Source organism: Citrus clementina, unplaced genomic scaffold, assembly GCF_000493195.1.
Source record: "Citrus clementina cultivar Clemenules unplaced genomic scaffold, Citrus_clementina_v1.0 scaffold_9, whole genome shotgun sequence".
Classification (NCBI taxonomy): Eukaryota; Viridiplantae; Streptophyta; class Magnoliopsida; order Sapindales; family Rutaceae; genus Citrus; species Citrus x clementina.
The window spans coordinates 26,038,228-26,064,285 of record NW_006261964.1 but is presented as its reverse complement, the minus strand read 5'-3'; the positions used below and the strand labels follow the sequence as shown (position 1 = coordinate 26,064,285).

The 26,058-nt window shown below is 30.4% G+C and overlaps 4 protein-coding genes across 4 annotated transcripts; 1 reads left to right on the top strand and 3 right to left on the bottom strand.

Annotated features, from left to right (window-relative positions):
- Positions 1–229: 229 nt before the first annotated feature.
- LOC112100102 (protein FAR1-RELATED SEQUENCE 6-like) lies at positions 230–2,053 on the bottom strand. Its single transcript, XM_024188175.1, has 3 exons — positions 1,900–2,053; positions 874–1,241; positions 230–769 (listed from the first exon to the last, which is right to left on the bottom strand). Exons 1-3 carry the CDS (start codon positions 2,051–2,053, stop codon positions 230–232), a joined length of 1,062 nt encoding a protein of 353 aa, XP_024043943.1.
- A 1,619-nt stretch (positions 2,054–3,672) lies between these two features.
- Positions 3,673–5,030, bottom strand: LOC18031385 (blue copper protein). The gene is made up of 2 exons (XM_006421463.2): positions 4,841–5,030; positions 3,673–4,166 (listed from the first exon to the last, which is right to left on the bottom strand). Exons 1-2 carry the CDS (start codon positions 5,007–5,009, stop codon positions 3,673–3,675), a joined length of 663 nt encoding a protein of 220 aa, XP_006421526.1. The 5' UTR covers positions 5,010–5,030.
- A 4,172-nt stretch (positions 5,031–9,202) lies between these two features.
- Positions 9,203–10,356, top strand: LOC18031356 (ethylene-responsive transcription factor ERF105). The gene has a single exon (XM_006421462.2). The coding sequence runs from the start codon at positions 9,415–9,417 to the stop codon at positions 10,132–10,134; it is 720 nt and encodes a 239-aa protein (XP_006421525.1). The 5' UTR covers positions 9,203–9,414; the 3' UTR covers positions 10,135–10,356.
- A 5,325-nt stretch (positions 10,357–15,681) lies between these two features.
- On the bottom strand, positions 15,682–16,819 carry LOC18031355 (ethylene-responsive transcription factor ERF104). Its single transcript, XM_006421461.2, has one exon. The coding sequence runs from the start codon at positions 16,697–16,699 to the stop codon at positions 15,842–15,844; it is 858 nt and encodes a 285-aa protein (XP_006421524.1). The 5' UTR covers positions 16,700–16,819; the 3' UTR covers positions 15,682–15,841.
- Positions 16,820–26,058: the final 9,239 nt, after the last annotated feature.

Sequence of the window (26,058 nt, the reverse complement as noted above, 5' to 3'; positions counted from 1 at the left end):
CTGTCTTGTTCTTTTAGGCAGGTTTTTTTCAGAGTGAAGATTGTTTCCTCAAACAAGGAGGACGCCATTTACGACGTGCCGCTACTAGATCATTAATTACATGTTCGATGTTGTTGCTGCTACAACTTACTTCACCAATAGCAGTTGTTTCCACACTTGCACACCGAATTTGCTTGGGTAGATCCTTCATTGTTTTATTAATCCAATCCAACACAAATTTATAACTACTCTAATCATCAGCAGCTATGTTTGCAACCTCAGTGAAATCAATACACATTTTGCCATATCTCTCTTGCTGAATGGATAAATTCTGCATACCATAACTAACTTTCACCTTACTATAACATCTCTTCACATCTTTCCTCCACCTTGACAAAATGTACATCTCTGGAAGTATTTCAATACCATGTCGTATCAGCACTGAAAGGGCATGTCTACAAAGAATTCTCCTAAACTGAAACTTTGAGCAGATACAGCTAACTTTACATTCAGTTTCACCAAACACAACCTCAAAGTTTTTTTTGTTTCCTTGTCCAAGTGATTCACTGATTTCATATATTGACCCAACAAAATCCATTGTATCACAATACATCAGCGCAGTTAATTCTTGCTGGAATTCTTTGAACTTAGCAATTGTGTACATCTTCTCAACTTGTTTCTCCATCTTATATCTTGTTACACACGGAGTGTTTTTACTGAAACACTTGGCATCTGCTTGCCATTCCAATTCAGCTTTCCTTCGCAATACATTTTCATATTGCTTCACAAACTGCTTTAAATTTGTTTTTAAGCTAACAAACATGCATTCATACTTTCACTTCGCTGCATTGTTGACATTCCCGCCCAAAAATTGTCTTTTAAATAGCATGGAACCCAAGGATACCTCTCATCATATAAACCATTTAACCAAGCATTATCCCATAAATCATATGTTGTAATCATGTCATTCCAATCTTCCTCAAAGGCAGCAGGGCTCAACGAATCATAAACAACAGAAAGTAACGAAGAAATAATACCTTCACGTTCTTTAAAAGCCCCTAACTTCTCAGACACCTTCTTCATTATATGCCACAAACACCATCGATGCCTAGTCGTAGGAAAAACATGTTCAATTGTCTTTTGCATTGCTTTATCTTGGTCAGTAATAATACCAATGGGAGGAGAATCGGACATGCATGATAGCCATGCCTCAAATAGCCACGTAAATGTCTCTGTATCCTCGTGAGAAATCAAACCGCATCCTAACAAAATAGACTGCCTATGATGATTAACTCCAACAAAGGGGCAAACAACATATCATACTTGTTCGTAAGATACGTGGTGTCAAATGTTACAACGTCTCCAAAATATTTATAAGCTGCCCTACTCCTCCGATCTGTCCAAAATACATTCTTCAATCGATTCTGCTAATCCAAATCAATGCTAAAAAAAACCCCATCGCATTCAGCTTGTTTTGTCTCGAAGTACTTTAAAATTGCCATAGCATCTCCTTCTCCAAGCTGTAATCGTCTTGCTTTATCAACAAAATTTCTACAATCTTTTTCTAAAAATGACACATTTTCATGCCTACCAGCTTCTACAACAATATAATTAAAATTTTGGGCAATATTAATTCCCGTAGAATCATTCATTTCAATTCACTTTTTTACACTTGCACTAATTCTACGGTTACAAGGAAAATATCTTGCTTTGTCCGGACTCAATCCATGATTATGCTGAAGGTTTAAAGTTCGAAGAATCCATTTTCCATCTTCATTTACACAACATCCGATTTTAGCTTCACAACCAGTTTTCACAACAGGCTCAACTTCAGCATATTACTAGATCTACTATCTGTTTTGCCACTACGGTCACATGCAAAGGTCGCATATTTTACAGTCCCGTCGCTCCCTTTCTTACTTGTTAGCTTCTTCACGGGAAACCCTTCTTGTCTACCATACGCTTTGTAAAACTCAAACATTTCCTCATAACCATCGAATAACATGCCAAGAGTTGGCTCAAAATTTTCCAGTGGCACATCTTCAATTACACACTCATTTTCAAAATTTTGCATTCCTACAAAATAATTAACATTTATATTCAGTTTCATAAAAATTAAATTTACAAAATTTCTAAAACAAATAGTATTGAAATAAAACAAAATTTATAACATAACCCACAACAAAATTCACAACATAAACACCAAATAAAATAAAATTCATAACATAACCCGCAACAAAATTTACATTGCTTAAATTCCAGAAGCTTACATTCCAACGAGACCCACCAAAATTTCTAAAACAAATAGTATTGAAATAAATTCTGCATACCATAACATAACCCGCAACAAAATTCACAACATAAACACCAAAGTTGAAATAAAACAAAATTCATAACATAACCCGCAACAAAATTTACATTGCTTAAATTCCAGAAGCTTAAATTCCAACGAGACCCACCAACAATACCCAAAAAAAAAAAGCTTATATTCCACAATACGTGCTAGATCTTTCACATAACAGAAAATTAAAACAAAAAGAACAAGTTGAAAAAAGCCTCCACTCACTTAATGTTTGCCGAGAGAGCCGAGAGAGGGGGAGAGGGAGGAGGCCGTGAACAGTTGCTCGGGCTGAGAGGGAGGCCGTGATTTGCGTGAGAGAGGAAAGTGAAGAGTGAAGCCTGTCTGAAAGAGAGAGGAAAGTGAAAGCTGAGGAAGAGGAAAGTGAAAGTGAAACCTGAAAGTGAAGCCTGCGTGAGAACTGAGGAAAGTGAAAGTGAAAGAGAGAGGAAAGTGAAAGAGAAAAGAAAGTGAAAGCTGGATTTCACGCCATTTTTTTATTCATTTTTTTATTTTTTTAATGTTTAATGAGTGAGAGGAACGAGAGGAGAAACAGCAGGAGAGAATGTCGTTTCTGTTGTCCTTCTCTCGTCCCTCTCGATACCTAGCAGCACTCAATCATAAAAGAAGTTAAAAAGATTGATTTGACAAATCCCTCTACCTTTAATAAAAAAAATAAATAAAATGTTTGGACAAAAGCATTCATTAGGTGAATTATTATCCTGTTAATTTTGGATAGCTACTAGAATAGAGTCTGGTACCTTGCTTCAAATAACTGAATGCTTTTATTCTACTTCTGCTATTTTTTTTTTTTTTTTGTCTTAACCACGAGATACTTCTGCTATTATAATTATATCAAAAACTTGGCCTATTGATCACAACAAAATTCATTGCTTTATTTTCTTTTTTAACCTTGTCTAATTAACATGAATTCATGAATTATGTTGGCTATTTAAAAAAGAAAAAAGTAATGCTAGGCTGAAGCAATATTTCAAGAGAATTTTATCCCAAGTGATGATCGCGTCGTTTTCATTTATTACATGGTTATAAACTTTCAAACTACGACTAACGTATAATTTCGGAAGAAATTTCTTAAAATATATTAGTCGTCAAGTGCAATATATATATATTATTGTTTCATAACAGTTAACAGGCTTTCACATTTACAATGGATGTGCCAAAGCTACGTTACAGTACAGAAAGAACCATTAGAAAAGTCATACTTAATACAGTTACCAATATCCAGCTAATAGAACGTACACAAGTAAGATTGTTATGCATACTGTAACATTAATTAAGCTGCATTAATCAGCAGCACTAAACTAATTAATTATATGATTATATATAAAATCTCTCTAAAAAGCAAATGCAGTTAGAAAAACTGCAAGCATTCCTGGAGCAGCGAACCAAAAGTTGGAAGACCAGAGAGATGGAGCACTACTAGAGGGTGGCGGCGTAGAAGAACTTGAGCCCTCTCCGGGCTCAGCTGGAGTTGATGATGAACTCCCGCCGGAGCTCGGAGGAGGTGTAGAACTTCCAGTATGACCCGGAGAAGGTGCAGGACTTTCGGTGTGGCTCGGAGAAGGTGCTGGACTTCCGTTGTGGCTCGGGGAAGGTGCTGGACTTTCTCCGGGGCTTGAAGCACCGGGGAGAACATTGATCTCAACTTTCTGGCCAACTTGGCAGTGACCTGGTATTCCGCAAAGAAAGTAATGATGACCGGCCATTTTGAGAGTGATGGAGTCCATGCCCGTGGTGTATTCCTCAATCGGAGCTTTTGCTTTGCAAGATTGGAAGTCTTCGTGGCTCACTTGTCTCACGTCGTGCATAGCCTTGTTGTACTTGAAAACTGCATTATTTATGCGTGCAATTCGGCGAAAGACGGTAGTTGATCAATTATATAATCTTCTTAATTCACTGTGATAGAAATATAAATATTTATATATATAATTATTTTCAGGTGCTGGCACACTCATTTTTTTTATGTGAACATATTTTTAAACTATGTGATTTAAAAGAGTTATTTTTTAATAAACTATAAAATCGTACAGTTTAAAAGATTTAGAAACTTAACTCTCTTAAACCCTAAGATTAAAAATGTGTCCGTGTTTAAAAAAAATAAAGACACCCACACTAGAGAAGAACTCTTTATATGTATTTACAATTTCAAGTTTTAAGAGAAATCATTTCATTGGCACCCATGATCCAATGTTAACTTACTTATATTGATATTTTAATAATCTTCTATCATGACAATATTTATAATTAAAGATTTAATTACCTATATATATTTTTATTCAATAACTATCATTTACAATATTTTAAAAATCAACACAAAAATCACGTCAGCACTAAATTCAAATTATTTTAAAATTAATCTCTCTTTTTCTGCTATAATGTCATTCATGTGAGGCTAACTGTCTCTCGTAATGACTAGGTGGATTTTTTTTTCTTATTTTGCAATAAAATTCTTTCATTGTGGAGGTTCGCCAGAAAAATAATAATAATATGGAAGAAACTCACCAAGCGTGTCGCCGACATGGAATTGTTTTCCTTCTGCCCATTTGCTGTAATCAATATGGCCTTGTATGGTCCAACCGGCGTCATCACCAACGGTGTACGTAGCTGCCATGGCAGCTCCAAAGAGAGCCATGATTGTCAAGGAAACCACAACACTCTTGGCCATTGCCATTTTTTCTTATTGATTGCAATTAATTACCAAATCTCTGTTGAAAATTTTCTAATAATGATAGGGTATATATAGGGTTCGGTACTTCTTAGCCACCCTGCACTGCTGCCTATATTTAACTTTTGGCCGGTGTTTTGTCCGACTAATATGCAAAGAAACGATTGCCGAACAAAAATTTCAGAGATGGGCTTTATAAAAATAGAATAGTACATGTGATTACAGTTAATTCTCTGTTAAGGAAATGCAGCCATCTCAGCAAATTTAAAATTTAGATGCATCACTTGCTTGTTAACTTATTAAGTTATTGTATAGCTAACGTGGTATTTCTATCTTAGTCTAGTTAGTAGATTCTAAAATTACCATGGGAGGTATGGAAAAATAAGTCATTCTCCTCCAATGTAAGTCTACTTTCCTTTTTAAAAGAATATTTTCTTTAAAAGCTTTCCTTATTAGTCTTGTAATTTATTTGCACAAATTCAAAACGATTGTATTTATTATATGAACAAAACGACTTCAGTTTTCAATCAATTACAATCTTAAACTAAAATATGCCTACTTTGTTATTCACATTAAAGTTTATGTTTTTATCCAACCAATAGTATTTTGACACCTTCATTTGTACCAAAAAAAAATTTACTAGAATTTTTATCCCTATTATTACTGTTTATAATAGAAAAAGGGAGTTGGCACAGTCCATAAGAAACTTGCTAGCTTGTCTATAAACTTGAGTAGTTAGGCTATACCATAAAATTATTACGCTTAAAAGAGCCAAAGATGAAGACCAAAATGAAGAAACTACATACTTAAATGGATTATAACATAAAAGTTGTAAACTCTTGAGGAGTCCATACATAAACCATACATGAAAACTGGCAAAATCTCAATTCTGTTCTTTTTTTTCCCTAAAATATTTTTCTGGCCATGGGGTGGCCCTGTACCTAGCTCTGCCCCAGCTAAACTTATATTAATTATTGTGGATCTAGATTGGTGAAATATAGTATCTCCTCCCAAAAAATAATAATAATAATAATAATAAAAAGAAAGTGATATTGCAGAAAGAAACTATTTGTTGACGGGCCAGCACAAAGACAGCTATTATATTATTTGGTGCATTCAGCAAAGAATTGGTACAAATAATTGGCACCTAATGAATAATCGCTCCCAATAATTATCAGCACTGCCAATAATTAATCAAAATGATAATTATGAAGAAATGATTGTTTCTTTTGCAAATCAAGGTGCTCTTTGAAAATTAAACAAGCGACGTAGATAATTCATATTTGATTGAGAGTACTTTCTCATAGAAAGCGTTCTCATCACCAGAGAAAGAAAATACTTTCTCGTAAGAATATTGAATACTTAAAAGAATACATGCATGCATAACCTCGAGTACTTTATTGAAAGTACTCCGAGTACTTTTTCTTTATCTCTAAAATTTTTCTCTACTTTAAGAAATGTACTTTCCTTTAATTTCTTGATTTTCTTAAAAATTATCTAGCCATGTCTTTAGAGAAGTACACCAAGTACTTTAATTGTTTTCATCTTTAAAAAATTTTCCTTCTATTTAAGTCGACTCTAAAAATAGGTAGCATATTTCCTTTCGACATCTAATGGCCTGTTTGTTTCTGATTCTAAGCAGTTGGGCTGTTACAATCTAGTTGCTAAGGTATCTAGTAACATCCATCGGACTGTGTTGTGCTACTGAACCTTTTTTTTTTTAAAGTTCATATTGTTTAATAAATAAATAATAGGTTTCGGTTCTTTCATGTATTTTGAGAAAAGCAATAGTGTGGCTGATGCATTGCATATTTGGATTCATCAATTAATTCTTTTATTTGGTGGGATTCTACACCCTTCGAGATTCGTGGTCTTTTGCATAACGATGAGCTTGGACATTTAATCATAGCCGTTATTTTTTTAGTTTCTCAGCCATGAGCTTTTCTTTCTTTCTTCTCTTTTTTTTTTTTTTTTTTTTTGTGTGTGTAAGGGGTTAGGTGCACTAAAAAGTGAGCCAAAAATTAAGAAATTAACAAAAGTTTATTGTTTATCATACACCAATAATTTTTTTCTTGATAATTATAAATAATTATAATTTAAAAGTCACACCACTTCACTTTGAAATATATTTTTAAAAAAATTTTAAAATACATTGGTTATTTTATCTTTAATATTACATTATAATTTTACAAATATTACAAGTGTCACTTAGACAATCCCACTTACCATACCGGCATGATGACTTGATGGGATCGTCTCCTAAATCTTTCACATTCAATAAAAATTAATTCGTTCCCCTTTCACGGCAAGAGCAAGAGCAAAATCAAACTGGGTTATCCTAAAATAATTCAATGTCATTAATATTTGGTTACTTTGCTTTTCTTCAAGTCAATTGCATGCAGTTTTCGAGCACGACATGGCCAGGCACAACGTCAGAGAAGTGGAGCCCACATGCACGAACATGCATGCACCACACCAGCTCCTTAAAGCCCAAGTGGCAGCCCACCTGCCACTGCACCAACTAGGCAACTGCTTAATTGTCAAATTGGCTTATCCAAATGGGCCGAATATTATATTGAATAATGGTATAATTATAAATTTTTGTATAAATTTATCTTATATAAATTAACGTGACATAATAAAATTAGTTGAATAAAATGTCTCTTGGCCCATATGATTTATTTTTATTATTTTATATTTTTATTCAACTAATAAATTAATACCGCAACAATTTATACAAAATAAATTTATACAAGAATTTATAGTTGTATCATCATTCTATTATATTTAATAATGATGATACAGCTATAAATTTTTGTATAAATTTATCTTGTACAAACTAATATGACATTAATTCATTAATTGAATGAAAATATTAAATAATATAAATAAATTATATGAGTCAAGAGATATTTAATTCAACCAATAAATTAATGCTATATCAATTTGTACAAAATAAATTTATATAAGAGTTTGAAGCTATATATATTTAATGGTGATTTTACTTGAAGCGTTGAAGGCTTTAAATTCATGTAACGGCCAACTTCATTACTTACTTTGGCTCTGGTGACAATGAAATATATATATATATATATATTTTATGTTTTCACTTTCAGTTGGGTTCATTTAAATTTGAACTTAAAACAGAGAATTTGTTAAATCGCCCACTTGTCTCCTAGTGGCTGCGCCACTTACTAAATAATAATGTGTTTGGGAATACAATATCCCCATCATCATAAGCATTTTCAAAAGCCAAAACACTTTTTTTTGTTATTTAATATCAAATTTATGGTGCTTGAACAAATAAATAAAAATGTCGCTTTTTTGTCGGCAAGACTAATATTTGAAAAACACTTACTCCATATACATACAATTTTCAGGAAGTGTTTGTATTTTTATCTGAAATATAAATAAATTTATTTTTTTAAAAATCTAAACGGGTCTAAATACAAAAATTTAAATAGTATTTTTTAATATTTAAATATAAGTGATATTTTATTTATTTTTATAATTAAAAATATTTTAAATTTAGTTCTTTGACATTAATATCCTAGAAAATGAAAAAAAAAAAAGATCTAATTTTGTAGTTCAGGAAATAAATTATTTTATAGAGATATTCTTATAATATAATATTTATTTCTCATTCAAATCTTTTTTCATTCAGATAAAAATCACAAAAATTTACTTTTTTATTTAGAAGTAAATATCTGAAAACCATATATAAATTACAAAAAACAAACCAAGTAAATCTAAAAAAAATCTTAAATTAATAGAATTTCGTATTTTAAATATTTAATAAACAACCTTTTAATTTTAACTATTTTATACAAAGATGATTATCATTTTCAAACTAATATTTTTTGGCAACATGCACAAACTGGATATGTATAGATGTCTTTTCTGCAAAATATAGATAGAGTAGATGCATGTATCTAAAATTAATAAATTTATTATAAAAATCAGTAAATATAATTATAAAATATCAATTTTTTTTTAACTTTAACTATCAATTACTTTTTTAAAAAAAGATTATTCTTTTTAATTATTGTTAATGGATGTTTATACATAAACAAACGTTTTTCTATGCGCACCACTTTCCTTCGGAAGTGGGCTGGAAAGCGAGTGTATCAAACAAAAAGATGGACCCCAGAGGCTTGCCAAAATGGTTAAAAATTAAAAGAGACAAACAACAGATCATACATCATCTTTAATTCTTGAATCTTGAAAAACACTTCCCACTTGGGCATGACTTTCCTCAGAGCTACCATGAACCTCGAAAGAAACATCCTAATTTCTTGAACTAAGTTCAAATTTCATCTCCCTTTATATATAACTCGAGCACACTCCCCGTTTTCCACTCAAGCTTCTCCACTTCCTGTTTACTCCAATTGTACAACTAATATTTTTTGAAATGGCAGCTGGTCATCATTATCACCAAGATCATGAAGCTTTAACCTTAGAGCGCATAAGCCAGTACCTCCTCAATGACTTAACACCGATGGATAGCTATAGCTTCATCTCCAACCTCCCGCAGCAAAACCCTGCTTCCACTGATGAAGAAATTTTAGTACAAAAGACATCAAGCACTCTAAGTCAACGCAAGCCTTCTTCTATAAACGTCAGAATACCTCCTCCAACTACTAGCATCTTCAAGTTGAAAGATGAAGATAAAGATTTCGAGGTTACTGACGATTACAAGGAAAGGCATTACAGGGGAGTGAGGAGACGGCCGTGGGGAAAATATGCAGCTGAAATTCGTGACCCGAATAAAAAGGGGACCCGGGTTTGGCTTGGAACATTTAATACTGCCGTTGAAGCTGCGAAAGCTTATGACAACGCTGCCTTTAAGATGCGTGGAAGAAAAGCCATACTGAATTTTCCTCTTGAAATTGGTGAGATCAGTTTGGACTCTGATGAAGTGCAGCAAGTTGATTGTGGGAAAAAGAGGAAATATGAGGAAAACGAGGAGTTTGAGAGAAAAGTGACCGTGAAGAAGGAGGAAACGGTGAGTGGTGGTGTTGGTCTTGGACCTTTGACGCCGTCAAGTTGGACCGGGTTTTGGGATGATGGAAATGGGATATTTAGTGTGCCGCCGTTATCTCCTTGCTTTGGCCAGTTGGGCGTTTGCTAAATTTGGAAATTTTTTATGGCAGAACAGTCTTTGATGACGTGGAAGTGAAATTATCCACTTGTTAAAATAACTTAACCAGCGAGTGAGACGTGTTTAATCATGCTATGCACATAAGTTAAGATGGAGAGTGCAATTCGCAAACAAGTGGCTATATATATTGTTTGGGGACCACGTGTTTGTGAGAGTACTTTTCAATTATTAATGAATTGGTTTATTTGTTAATTTCTTTTTTTTTATCTGAATATTATTTTATTCAGGGGAAAATATCAAACATTCGGGCCGATAAGCATGATTAACAAAAGGGGTCAACTTTGTATTTGACACGATTATGACATGCTTACTCCATTAACACAACAATTCGAGTCATAATATATGATATGATTAACAAAAGGATGTGGTTTAGTTACAATATATGTAACTTACATCAATTTAAAATTTGCATCTAATAAATTAAGATATGTCAATAACTAAATAATACTCGAATTATTGAGGCAACTCCTATAAAAGGAATTTAGATCTATTGCAAATAGATGTCAATAATTAAAATCTTAAAATTAACAATTTAATTAATTTTTGAAAATATTGTTCATCCGAACTGTTCATGGTTGCAAATAGAAGTTGAACGAACTTCTTACTCTAAATAGATCTTACGCGCTAATTATAGAATTTCGTCATTGATTGACTTCCTAAATTGATATCTAATTAAAATTAGCAAACAAATATTTCTAATAAATTAAATTCTCACTAAATTAGAGAATTAATAAATTAATTCCTATTACAAGATATGTAATAAATAAAAATCTAATTTAACTAGACTTATTATAAAATACCAACTCTATAAATAATGGACTTAATATCTTGCGTTGATGTAAGTTATATATAATATAACTTTGCGTGACTCTTAACACAGTTACGAAATGATAAATTAATAAACAAGCTATAAATGAACAAACAAGTTAAGGTGATTCAACAAGAATACAACACGATTAATAAAAGAATTGATGCGAAACAAAAAGACAAAATTATAATAGTGCTAATTTACATTAACCTAAACAAGAAAAAATCATATTGCATCTAGATCATGTAATAGCACACCTCTAATCAAGACCCTGAGTTTTTCATTCTTTCTATGGAACTTGTCACAATTGCTTTTTGATGCACGTGGTGACTTGTAACATTTTTCTTCTTTCATTGTCCATCACATGTTTTTCTTTCATCGTGCAGAGGATGGCAAAAATCTTAATGGGAATAGATCTTGAGGTATTTTTCTCATTTAGAGAGAATATGGGGATAATTATATACCTAATATTTTATTTGGGGAGAGGAGTAAAATCCTATGCCTCTCCATTTCTATTTTTAATTTTTAATTTTTATTTTATTTCTTCTAAAATCTTTAGTAAATACATTTAAAATTTAAATTGTAATGGTATAGATGTAAATAGCAATTATCCTAATGTTTATAAAAGTAATATAAATAATAGTTAATATAAACATTTGAAATTGACGAAGATTATTTTGTTGATAATCTATGCCATGTGTTCAACTTTGAAACTTTATTGTTACTTAATTATATAGACTATCTTGTAATTTTGATGATATTGATTTAGTTGGATGAAAATGATTTTAATTATTTAGTTTATTTTGATGTTTTTGTATTGGTAATACAATTTTATACTTTTATTTTAATATTATTAATAAAATTTTATATATTTATTTTAAAATAACTTAACAAGTGAGACAGTGAGACGTGTTTAATCATGTTATGCAAATAAGTTTAGATAGAGAGTGCAATTCGCAAACAAGTGGATATATGTATTGTTAGGGGACCACATGTTTGTGAGAGAAATTTTTAATTATTAATGAATTGGTTTATTTGTTTATTTTTTTTATCTGAATATTATTTTATTCAGGGAAAAATATCAAATAAACGGGCCAATAAATATGGTTAATAAATGGGTCAATTTTGTATTATTATGACATGATTAATCCATGAACGCAACAACACTGAGTAATGAGATGTGATAGGATTGACACAAGGGTGTGGTTAAATTACATTATATGTAACTTGCATAAATTCAAAAGTTACATTCAATTATTCAAGACAACTCAATAATTAAAGAATACTCAAATTATTAAGTGCAATTCCTGAATTGATGTAAGTTATATCTAATGTAACTTAGCATAACTCTTAATATAATTATGAAATGATAAATTAATAAACAAGTCATAAGTGGGTAAACAAATCAAGGTGATTCAATTAATAATACAACATGATTAATAAAAGCATTGATGCGACAAAAAAAGGCAAAATTATTAATCGTGCTAATTTATGTAAACCTAAACAAGAAAAAAAAAAAAGCATATTGCATCTATCCGTGTAATAGCATGGTGCTACATACTCCCGCCTCTAATCAAAACCCTGAGTTTTGCTTTCTTTCCATAGAACTTGTCACAATTGCTTTTTGATGCACATGGTGACTTGTAACATTTTTCTTATTTCATTGTCCATCATTGTTTTTCTTTCACTGTGCATAGGGATGGCAACATCCCCGTGGGAACATGTCTTGAGGGATTTTCTTCATTTGGGGCGAGTACGCGAGTAATTTTATACTTAATTTCTTATTAAGAAAAAAATTGGAGAAAATTTAATACCTAATATTTTATTCGGGGAGAAGGATGAAATCCTATCCCTCTCCATTTCTTCATTTCTGTTTTTAGTTTTTAACTTTTATTTAATTTCTTCTAAAATTTTTAGTAAATATATTTAAAATTTAGATTATAATGGTATAGATGTAAATAGCAATTATCATAATGTTTATAGAAAATAATATAAATAACAACTAATATAAACACTTGAAATTGACGAAGATTATTTTGCTGATGATTTATGCCATGTGAATTTTATGAATGTATTCGTCTTTCAAGCTTTATTTTATAGTTAAATGGAAATTTAATTATTTAGTTTATTTTGATGTTTTTGTGTTGGTAATACAATTTTATACATTTATTTTAATATGATTAAATTAAGTTTGGAAAATAAATATATTAGTTATTCCGAAATTGGATACCCTCGCAAATCCTCTTTTATTTATTAGAAAATACACATTCGCTCCCCTCAAATATTTAAAAGAGATGGGGAAGTAGGGATGACAAATTGCAGGCTTATGCTTGGGCTAGTCTTTTCAAGCCCAGGTCCAAGCCCATGTTATTGGTCAGAGGCCTAAGCTCTTGGAAAGTCTGTCCAAGTTTGGCCTTCCATTAATTTTTTAAATAAATTTTTAATGAAGCTAAAAGAAAAAAATACTTAAATTAAAGATGATTATCCAATACATAATAGATTAATAGTCAAATACGCAAAATACTAGTAATACAACATAATAAACCACAAATAATGCATATTAATTATAAATTAAAGTTTTAGTTTATAAATTATAATGCATGGGCTTTTCATAAGTTCCTAACTAGACCCATTTACAGTGAACTTTAAAATTTTTAGCCTATATCCATGGCATCATGATGGGGCTTTTTTACCCACCCTATAAAAAAAATACGAAAATAAAAATTGAATATAAATGATAGGTACGAGAATGTCAATCCTCTTCCCTCCCCTCGTATTGCCATCCTACTTGTGCATGAAATGTTAAAACAATTTAAAATTTCAAAATTTCAGGCAATCATATAAATACCCTCAACTACCTAACACCATACACATGTTGATAAATGATAATAGGTCCAGAAACCAGGAGTGTTCAATATTCAATAATATGTTGATAAATTTTAATAGGTCCAGGTACCAGCAGTGTTCAATAACATATTAAACATTGCTATCACACTTTGTTATTACCTCACTTTAGTGGAAATATAGAAAGTTGTCCTTTTTTTTTTAATAAAAGGTAAGGGGGTGGGACAAACCCAAATAATTTTTATTTTTCTCTTACTTTCCCAAGGCTCGAACGCGGGTGGTCAACTGCTACAAGCTTTATGCTGTTACTAACCCGACCATGCCCTTAGGCGTAGAAAGTTGCCCTTAATGGCTTACATTTTGTCTTATTGGGTTTGGCAAAACTAGGGGTTGGTGTTTTTCGATTTGGTTCGGTTCGGAGCCAGAATCGAACCGAGCCAAAACCGATCAGTTATTAAGAATTCAAACTGAATAGAAATCGAATTTCAAAATTGAACCGAACCGAACCGAAATATTTCGATTCGATTCAGTTTTGAGGTTCTGTTTAGTTCGGTTCGGTTTAGTTCGGTTCGGTTTATACATCTTCTGGATTTTCATTCACAGAACTGCAAAAGGGGTTCTCACTATACACACTAATTTCACACTTATGGTAACCATAACCCACAAGATTCAAGTAATATACACCAGTACAAAAGCAATACAACCCACAAATTTCAAGCACCAGCAGCACAAAAGCAATACAGCCCACGGAATTCAAACACCATCACCACCAAAAGCAATATACAGCAGTCGATTTCACACTTGCAGTAGCTGCAGCCCACAAGATTCAAACAACCGGCACAAAAGCAACATCTCACAAGATTCAAACAGAAGTAAAATAAACACATATCATAAATTAAAAAAAAAAATTGCAACAGGGAAGATGACAGGTTGATTGTAGGCGATTTGGAGTGATGAGAGTGAGACAAGCAGCTTGAATGAGGCATGAGTGATGACTAACGACGGTGGACGAACAGTGAAGGCTGAAGATGACGAGCTGAGTCGGCTGCTGGCAGACGAGTGAGACCACGAGATGATCGTGCTCGAGGGCTGCGTCTGCGACGACGTCATTGTGAGAGGCTGTGACAGGAAAAGATTGTCGTGCCACCGATGACCGTGAGAGATGGATGTCGATTTAGGGATTTACAGATTGAGGTTGTTCTTTGTTACGAATTAGCAATTAGGATTGAAAATTGATTTTAGATTTTAGATTTTAGATTTTTAGATTTTTATATTTTAAATTGAATATATTTTTTAATTAATTCAAACGAACCGATCGGTTTGTCGGTTCGGTTTAGTTTTGGACTAAACCGAATACAAACCAATCGGTTCATAAGTTTTCAAACCATTCAATTTTTATCATTAGAACTGAACCGAACCGAACTAAAATTTTTTGGTTCGGTTCGATTCAATTCAGCAAAAACCGAACCGTTTGCCCACTCCTAGGAAAAACTATACTTTATTTAGGCAAAAGTAGCATGCTTTGGTTTGGGTTTCTTTTCTAAAAACCAAGGATGAGGTTTTAGAGCACTTTTGTTATATTACATTTATTTAGCATATGTATAATATCTGTGTATTTATTAAAAATCGTCATAATATATATATATAAGTAGAAGAGATACCCGATATCTCTGTGCTTGATGACTTAATGCAATAATCTGTAGTTACTAAGTTGCAGCTTCCGTAACTTATAAATTAAATTTAAATTAATGAGATGAAATTTATTAGACTGACGTTGTACTCTCTCATTCAATTAATTTGATCTTGATTCTTGGAAGGTGAGAATAACATCAATAATAGAAGGAGATTAATAAATATCCCAATTCATTAAAAATAAATAAATCTCACAAACATGGCCCCTAACATATCGCAACTAATTTGCGTATTGCACTCTAACAACTTGTGTATGTACACACACCTCTATGTCATCATATTTAATTATCATTTTTTTTTATCACTCTACTCTACCGTCAAATATTTCCAAATTTAGCAAACACGCAGCGGGCTAATGCCAGCATAAGGAGATAACGGAGATAACGGGGGCACAGTAAATATCCCCTTTTCGCCATCCCAAAACCCGGTCCAACTCGATGGCGTCAACGGTCCAACTCCAACTCCACCTCCACTACCCACCGTTACCGTTTCCTCCTCCTTCTTCACCACCACGTTTCTCTGAAATCCCTCGGTTTCCTCATATTTCCTCTTCTTTCCACGGTCAACTTCCACTTTAGAATCCAAAGTCCCGCCAACTTCGAGAGGGAAATTCAATATCGCTTTGCTTCCACGCAGCCTAAACGCAGCGTTGTCATAAGCTTTGGCGGCTTCAACGGCAGTATCAAAAGTTCCAAGCCAAACCCGGCTCCCTTTTCTATTCGGGTCCCGGATTTCAGCTGCATACCTGCCCCACGGCCGTCTCCTTACTCCTCTGTAATGCTTTTCCTCATTATTTTTATTATTATTATTAGTATTATTATCAGCAGCAGCATCTGGATCTTTATTTTTCACAGCAACTGGGTTATCAGCATCATCATTAACATTGGAGCAGCTCATCAAATTGAAGCTTGTAGTTTGGGGTATGGTTACGTTTTTTACACAGGCCGGCTTCCGTTGTTTTAAAGTGCTTGAAGGCTTGTTTCTGCTGTTTATATTATCACGATCAGTTGTAGTAGTAACTGTTGTTGCTGTTGTAGTTGTTGTTGGGTTGTTGAATAAGCTCGGGCTTTGAGGAAGGTTTGAGATATTTTTGAAGCTATGGGTATGATCAATTGAAGAAGTAAAGTACTGATCAGCGAGAAGATACTGGCTGATGAGTTCTAAAGTTGATGCTTCATTCAGAGATGCCATATTTAAGAGAAAAGCTACAGTTGGTATTGAAGATGAGATGAAATGTAAATGGAAATTGGTTTGGTGTATTTTGAGTGGAAAAAAAGAGTGTTGGTGGATTTGTATTTAAAGGGGAAGAAAAAAACATGAGAACTCAAAACTTTTTGTTGGAAGCAATGAGGACGCTTCCCCTGTCGAGGCTTCTTGGAACCTTGGCATGTGAGAGAGAGGAAATTTAATAACGGAGTTGCGTTACGTTTAAAGATTGGTGTGATTGATGGATTTTTTTTTTGACTTGTTGGTTTTCTATTTGACGTTGTTTAATCATAGTGAGGGTCCATGAACAGGATTCCCGGTCTTTTAATAGTCGCTCACTCAGTTTCCAGGCTATTTCATTAAATTAAATAAAGATTTCTTTCTTTTTCTTTTTTTAATTATTATAAAAAATTTGGACTTTTTTTAAAATAAAAAGAAAAAGTGCCAATAATGACTCCCCACCTAGAACTATATTACAAAATGGGACAAAATGATGTTATAATAGGACAAAAAAATAAAAGAAAAAATATTTAGCCACATTATTTAGGTTGACCTTTTGTTATCGGAGCCAATGAAATTGCTGTCTACTGGTAAACCCTGTCGCTCCATATAGGTAGTACTACAAAATTTATATACGTATCTAAAATCTTAATAAAATTCACATTGTATGTATTTTTATTTGTGGAGTTTATGATAAACACGTTAATTTTTATTTTCTTTGTACGATATGGAATCTTTTGTTTTCTTTAATTATTAGAAAACATATGGCGTTAGAAAATTTGCACAACACAAACAGAACACTAAGGTCTTGCATTTCGTTACTAACACTGTAACACACTACTAGCACATAAGCTTAGATGATGGTGGATGTATACCTTGAGGCGTATACCTTAGATGATGGTGGATGTATGTTCAATTATGAACATTTTGTTCCTTATTAGTGAAGAAAATATATACTACTTTTCTGTTAGCACAAATATTTGACTCTGCATTTAATAGCTGGTGATCTTTTAACGCCATGCTTGGTGGAGGGGTGGTCACTACCACATACTATAGAATTCGGTAAAAAATCCTTAATAATATTACCTCGAGTAATGCTTATCTATTGGAAAAAATAATAATAATAAAATTAGTACTCATTGATTCTTCAACTTTTATTTTAATTAATATTACGGAATTCTTTGGTGGTTATTCTGACAAACATTTCTTTAACGTTGTCTTCATAAGCTTATTAGATTGATTCTCTGTTTAATTAAGTTGTATCTAACAAGTTGTTTTGTTTTGTTTTTCCTTTTTTTTTTAAAAAAAAAAACTTGCCAACATAACAAATACGAGCAATGAGATCACCGAAGAATAAGTAGAACTGTTTTGTTTAGTTTTTCCTTTTTTAAAAAAAAAAACTTGCCAACATAATAGATACGAGCAATGAGCTCACCGAAGAATAAGCAGAACATTTTACTGTTTATTTATTTATTTTAAGAAGAAGAGATTTTGAATTTGATTAATACTGAAATTAATATATACTACTTACTCCTTTATAATTTTCATAATACTTAAAAACTCCCACGGCACTCAAAATTTAAAGGAAAGGAGGCGTAAATGGATAATTTATTTGATAATTTATCTTCAAAAAATAAAAAATATATTCTCTATTAGAAAAATGTATAAAAATAACAAAAATATAAGAAAAGTGTGTTGTTATTAATTTTTTTTATATAAGTAAGACATTTTACCATTTGTTTATTTATTTTAAAGAGAGATTACTAATTTCACTCCTATTGAAATTAATATATACTACTTTTTCCTTTATAATTTTCATAATATCTAAAAACTCCCATGGCACCAAAAATTTAAAGAAAAAGAGGGTAAAATGATTATTTGCTTGATAATTTATCTTAAGAAAATAAAATATATATTTAGTATAAGAAAAATGTATTAAAAAATTAAAAAATAAGAAAAATATTTTAATATTAATTTTTTACTAAAGCCAAAACATTTATTTTCTTATTTTTAGTACTTAAATTTTTTGTTATAATTTCTATTGATATGATTTATTTAATATATAATAAATATGAATAAAAGTATATTTGAAAATAAAGGTAAAATTATGAAATTATGTTAGCAGGGAGGTCATTGATTATTATGAAAATAGAAAGAGGGTAACTGATACATATTAATTTCAGTAAGGGAAAAATTAACAATCTTTTTTCTAAGAATAATAATATGTTTACAAATTTCAGATTCAAATTTGAGGTACAACAAAATACTCAAATCTTTTAAATTAACTTTGTGACGGTATTTTAAAAAAAAAAAATTGTGATGGCAGCCCCGATATCTAGCTGGCTTAAAATGGATTGAATATATTTCCAGATTACTGTATTTTGAAAAAAGATCACCGCCATTAAAAGACGAGAGGGACTCAAATGTAGATGATGCATGATCTACCATTTTTTCATTTGAAAAATAATTTTAGTTCATGGTCAATCTTGATCTTTTTTGATAGCTTTGGCCAATTTCTGTATCCCGCAGCCTAGAAGTCGACACTAGTAAATATTAATAGGCGGCAATGTATCTTGATCTTTTGGCACGTTCAATTAAGCACTGAATTAGTATTGAACTTTGCTTCGAATTAGTTCAATTTTTGACATTTATAATATTGAAATAATCTATCTTTAATTTTGCAAAAAGCCATCCCCAGCCTGGCCTAGTATAAGTTTCAGCTTTGTCATTATCTCATTTGAATAGGCTGTACTGAACTCCAAACAGTCCTAGATATCTTTTTTTTTTTTTTTTCAGAAGAACGGTCCTAGATATCGCATAACTTAAAGTGAGAAGTTTTTTTTTTTATAATTATATTTTACTGGTTTCATGTTATTGTCAATTTGAATCCTTGACCAACTACTCTCATTTTCTTGGATCATAAAAGTTACAAAATTATGAATATTATAAAAGCGATATTGACGCATTTTTCTAAAGTTTTCGCAAGGTTTATATTATTTTGTGGTTGGAATTTGTCCGTGAAAGTTCTTACATTGATTAATAACAAAGTACCAATAACAAAGTAATAAAATAAAATAACTTGCAAATTACTCAATCAAATCTCTAAGGTCACCCCTCAATTTTGATCTATAAAAAAGATATACGCTAAAAAGTTAATATAGGCTGTCATTTTCCTTAACTACTGTTATAAATTTTTGCCACAAAAATATTTGCCGATATCCAATTACCGAACATGATTGTTCAGAGTCTTGTAAAGGCAAAACATGGACATTTTATTTGACTCTTAAGAGTGATTCAATAACCACGTGGGTTTGAATTTTGACTATGGTGACCGAGGACGAATTAAAATACTGAGCGATTAACATGTACAGTTATCCAAAAGTACGACTCGATCGCTTACAATTTTGCATGCATCAAGGCCAAGTTGCTAAGTCTCTAATTAAATTAATCAGAGACTTGCTGTTTATTGTCTTCTGGAGGTCATGCCGTGAAATGAATGTGGTCATTTGTTTTTGTTTTCCTTTTTCTTTTTCTTTTTCATTGGGCAATGAATTGATACGTTGCTTGATAGTCGTCGTTGATAATTATTTGGACCGATCGACATTATGCAGAGAGGAAATTATTGAGAGCGATGGAACTTATAATTGATTGCTTGATATGATTTGCCGATTCATTAACAACTATTTTAAAGGAGATGTTTTGGTATATGTAGGTGGCGTTTGTTTTTTTTATTTGAAATCTAAATATATCTGAATTAGTCTGAATTTTGAATAGATCTAAACGTTTGAATCTGAATAATATGTTTGTTTTTTTCGTCTGAATCTCGGAAAAATAAAGTATTAAGTTGTTTGTTTTTTTCAACTTGAAAAAGCTGAAAAATATGTATTTTTACATTTGTATCTTTTACTAAATTTGAATGTCAAATAAATAATAAATTAAAATACCATAATATTTTAACATTTATAAGTAAAATTATATTTAAGTGAATACATAATGATTTTAGAATTTTAATATATAAAATATCATAAATTTTAAATTTTATCGTATATAATATAAGAAAGAAAAACATGGATATTTTTATGTGGGGTAAATGTCTATGGGTGAGTTTTGGGATAGACATGAAAAATAAATTAAAAAACATGGATATTTTTGACATTAGTAAGTAATTGACTTAATTCAAATTTCTTCATTAAGTAAAATGCCAAAAAAATTGGCTTATTTTATTAAGTCAAAATTATCTAAAAAGTCTCATTAAGTTATAAAAACAAACACCTCTAATTAACTTAATTAATTAAGTTAAGTCACTTTAAGTCATTAAGTTAAAAAATAAACGTCACCGTAGTCTAATGTTGAGAAAGTAATAATCTTTACAACATAATGGAAATCCGTGGTATTCAAAGAACGAAGATACTTTGGGAAAGAAAATACAATACGAAAAAAAATTGTAATGCATGATGCTTCGATGTTATTCTTTTTGAAAAAAAATTTCTTTGTTTTCTTAATTTAATTTTTCCTAAAGTTGCCAACAATCCCATTATTGAATTATTGGTTGGTTCCTCCTCCCTGTATCCCTAAGTTGGAGGTTTCGAGTTTTCCTAATAATTGTATAAGTAATTTCTTATATGCATTGGGCTTTAATATAAAAAAAAAATCCAGACTTCATAAAATGGAAAACAACTAAAATTCGCTATTGTTTGGAGAAAATATTTGCTTCCCCTCTTATGTTTCAAAATTCACTAAAACCTCTAACATTAATAATATCCTGTTAATTATCAAAATTTTTACTTCAAAATTAGTGTCAAACTTCATTTATTTTTCAACAATAAAATTCACCTATTTAGAAAATTTTGAATTTATTCAGCAGCTCACTCGAAATTTACAAATTACATGTATGATTTTTCACTTTTCTTAAAAAGGTTGTTAGTATCTCAATAAAATAATTATTTTATCCTTAAAGTGTAATTTAATAAAGGATAAAAAAATTGATACTTTTTATAATCATTGTGTGGAAATTAATATATTTTCAAATCCTCAGGTGGCCCACCACAATCACATACTTTATGTATGTGACATTAACATGTTAAATTTTAAATTATTTTTGTGACATCATTGAAATTTAATATCAATTAACCTAAGGTAGAAAGTAATAAAATATTTGTAAACACTATGTGAGCGGCTTAAATTCAAGTTTTTCCAGTATTTTTGAACATTAACGAAACTTCGAATGAATAATAATTTTCCTTTTCTCAAAATTCAAAATATTTGTATGGGCAAAAAGTTTTTAGACTAATATTTTTTTTTTGGAACAAAATTCATAGCACATATGTCGTTTATTCCCTTATTATTTATACGAAAATATAGGAGGTGGGCAGAGCCCAAATATGTGTCATGACTTACTATTATTTAATCGCACAATACTTCATTATTTGAATTTGTAACAACTAACTATTCATTGATCAGTGCAATGGTTAAATCTAAAATTAGAAATTGAACTAGTACTCAATATTGCCAAAACATCAATTCATCTATCAGATATAATAGAATACCGTGAACCGGCCAAAAATAGTTTGCTATGAACCACCTCCTTTTCTTTCCCATGTATGTGAGTAAGGTTCAGTACCTTTTGTATATATTATAAATATTGATTTTCTTTGTCCCTTTAGGATTTAAAAAACTTTTCATTCCTAAATTATAAAAACATCATTTGAAAAAAAATACCAATGATGCACCATAAATATGTACATTATGAGTAATGTTATAAGTACAAATTCTTATACAAATAATTTTTATATAAATTGATGTAGCATTATATAATGGTTGAGGCAAAATAAACTTACATAAAGTTATGTAATGCCACATCAGTTTAAATAGAATAATTGTAGCCATATCATTACTCTTAAATTATTAATAGGTCATGTTAAGTTATATTATATGTAGCTTACAATAAACCTAAAAATAATTACCTATAATTCTCATTTATTTCACATTATATTATTTTGTAATATTAAATAACTACTTTTAACTTACTATAAGTTAGAATATATGTAAGCCACTAGGCTAAAGCCTCACAATTGTAGGTCATGGGTTCGAGCCCCCATAACGCATTATGCCGGTTAATTCCTTTACTCAATTTGAGTGAAGACAACCCTCTCTCTTTCGGAGTAGACGTCTCTCGAATATTAGAGATGATTAAAATTTGGGCTGTGAACGTCCCTAGAATATTTGAGAGAATTAAAATATAGGCTGTGATATATAATATTTATAAATTAGTCTCAATAATTATCTGATTGTAAATATTAATGTACTAATCTCATTAAATATGAATTATAATTTAAACATTAGTCTCATATAATTAAAAAAAATTCGAATATATGTAACTTGCCAGCCATAGTTATTAATTTCCTTCCCCTTGACTTTCGTATTGCACGGTATGCTGACTTCTTGACTGGAGGGATCGGTCAAGGTACATGGCTATGACGGCACGCCACCGAACCGAAATAATTGACAGTTTGACACTCAATAATAAACATCTATGCCTCTGCACTACTGACTGACGACCCAATACTGTTGAATTTCAACGTTGAACATTGACGATCTATATCAATTATAATTGTTATTATTAATATTTCTATTTATTTATTTTAAATGTGAATGAATGTATCTGGCTAATTGACCGTTTTATTTATTTTATTCTTGAAATGCAATTATTTAAAATATAACATCAAGCATATATTTTAGTAAGAATAATTAATGATACGGATTTCGATCTTCTGTTTTTCATAATTATGTTACACATAGCAACTGTAAACTTTAATGGTCAAAACTTATTGACCTTTTCTTTATTTCCTTAATAATCAAATCAGTTTTTTTTTCTTAGTTTTTTAGGTTTTTTTTTTTTTTTGTTTCGTTTGAAGTTTGAGATGTAAATTTGACTAAAGTTTGAACGAGTTGGAGGTAGATGAGTGAATATATATATATAAGTCACATTTTATTTGTTTTTATACATAAAAAATATCTTAATTATTTATATATCACATTTATACTTTCATAAGTTAAAACGAATAAAAAGATTAGGTTTTATACTATACGTAACATGTTTTTGGTTTTTGTAAATAAAAGGGAAAAGAATACTCGTAGAGGCAGATTCACCTCATGACCAATGGGGGCTCAAGACTCTATTGGAAAAAAATAATTTAAAAAAATTATTGTTAAATTTATAAACATAGTCTCATAAACTCATAACATAAAATTTAAATTTTAACTTTGAGAATTATAAAAGCTCATACTTTAATTTTAAAAAATAAAATCTAATAGCAACCCATATGGGTGTTTACTCCCATTAAATCAATAAAAATATCCTCTATAAATTCTTTAACCCATAAAATTTTAGTTTTCACATCTTATCAATATGTAATTGGGTCTCCCTTTAAAAAGCATTTTTTTTTTAAATTTGCCACTGGACATTGACACTCTTATGATTTGGTAAAATGGTCACAAAGATCTCACATTTTCATAAATGGTGACACAAATCTATTTTGGATGCACAAACTTATTTTTTAGACAAAGCTTAGAGGTTTATGTGAGTTTTGTGATCATTCTGTAACACAAAGAAGGTTTATATGTCATTGCAAGACATTGTATGGTCTTTTCAAACACAAAAATGGGTCTATATATTTTGACAAAAAAGTTTATGTGACCATTTAAAAAAAAAAGGAGGTCTCCGTAACCATTTCCTCAAGTTAAGGGGATGCTAGTGTCTTTTTTATTAAATGGAAAATATGAACATGGTTAGTTGACATTTATATTTTTATAAGTCAAAACTAATAAAGGGATTAGATTTTATAGTTTAGTAAATAAGTAGGTTTGATAGAGATATTTTTAAGATTTACTTCCCATTTAGACCTTTTCTCATTTAGATAGAAGTCACAAAATCTATTCATATGCAAATGTATGAAAATCCAATATAAATAACAAAAAGAGAGAGTAAATTTCAGAAATATTTAAAAGTAATAAAAGGGAAAGAACAACTACACCTCCAAAATTTACGAAAATGGTCATGAAGATCCAAATTTTTCAATGACGGATACACTAATGTTTTGTAATAATTAGAAATATAAAATTAAAATAAACATAATAATATATAAAATTTTAAAAATAGTATCACAATTTAAAAATATTTTATTATTTTACAATTTATTAGACATATTTTATTATATTAAAGTAAAATATAATAAATATATCAAATTATTCTGAATATTCTGAAAAGTAATAATTCTAATATTATTAATACGTGAGATATTTTATTAATTATAAAATCTACTTGACCTAAAGATTTATTAATAATCTTTATAAAATAATACAAATATATTATTAAAATAAATATAATAATTTACATATTTAAAATTATTTTATTAGTTTTTAATATTATTTGTTTACTAGAAAGATTATATTATTTATATTACGTTTGTATTTACTAAAAAAATTAAATCAATTTTTAGTTACTACATTCAAAGAATATTATGGTAAAAATGGGGTCTTAGTATTCCTTTTTGAAAACTTAAGTGTTTGCATGACAATTCCCTAGATTTGAGAATGTAGCTGTCATTTTCCTTATTAAAATTCAGATTTAAGATGTTTAACACATAAGCTTTTGTTTCTTGGTAAATGAAATTAATCTATACGTCCCATTAAGAAATAATATGTTAGTTTAATAGAATTTCTTTAACAACCAACTAAATGATTCTTTTAACTTCTGTTAATAATCAATAGATATTATTTTTTGGTTGAAAAATTCAAAATCCTAAAACTCATTGCATGCTTAAAGAAGGTGTGAGAGAGGAATTCCCGTATAATGTCCGAAATCAAAATTTTTATAGAAAATTAATCTTGGTGTTGTAAGAAAGATTTCTTCAACTAGTTCTAGTGAGTTCAAGATGATAAAATGATAGGAATTACCTACGCGGATCATGTTTGTCTTTGCTATCATCATGTGAGCAATTGCTAGTTTTATTTATTTATTTATTTTTTAATTTGTTGGTATTTTTCCACGAAGCTATTTAGTGGCGAATAATTGATGAATATACACATCTATTGAACTCACTTGGCCTAAAACATTATTATTATTAAAATTTATATTGTAAAGATAAAGTGCACATGTGAAAGAATCTTGAACTGTTGTGTTTGGTGAAACAGAAAGCACGAGAAAATTAACAGAAGACACATAACAGAAGCTTGTAGAAGATTCTTATTAAATCATTAAAATGAATATCGAGTACATATTTATAGAGAAACAATTGCTCTTTCTCAATTCATTCTACACATGTGAGAAGAGCTTGATATATGCT

Coding starts and splice junctions, on each gene's coding strand:
- LOC112100102 (XM_024188175.1), bottom strand. CDS start 2,053: ATGCAAAATTTTGAAAATGAGTGTGTAATTGAAGATGTGCCACTGGAA. Junction 1,242..1,899: donor TCCCGTGAAGAAGCTAACAA/GTAAGAAAGGGA, acceptor CTATTTTGTTAG/GATGCGGTTTGATTTCTCAC. Junction 770..873: donor ATGATGAGAGGTATCCTTGG/GTTCCATGCTAT, acceptor AATTTAAAGCAG/TTTGTGAAGCAATATGAAAA.
- LOC18031385 (XM_006421463.2), bottom strand. CDS start 5,009: ATGGCAATGGCCAAGAGTGTTGTGGTTTCCTTGACAATCATGGCTCTC. Junction 4,167..4,840: donor CCATGTCGGCGACACGCTTG/GTGAGTTTCTTC, acceptor TAAATAATGCAG/TTTTCAAGTACAACAAGGCT.
- LOC18031356 (XM_006421462.2), top strand. CDS start 9,415: ATGGCAGCTGGTCATCATTATCACCAAGATCATGAAGCTTTAACCTTA.
- LOC18031355 (XM_006421461.2), bottom strand. CDS start 16,699: ATGGCATCTCTGAATGAAGCATCAACTTTAGAACTCATCAGCCAGTAT.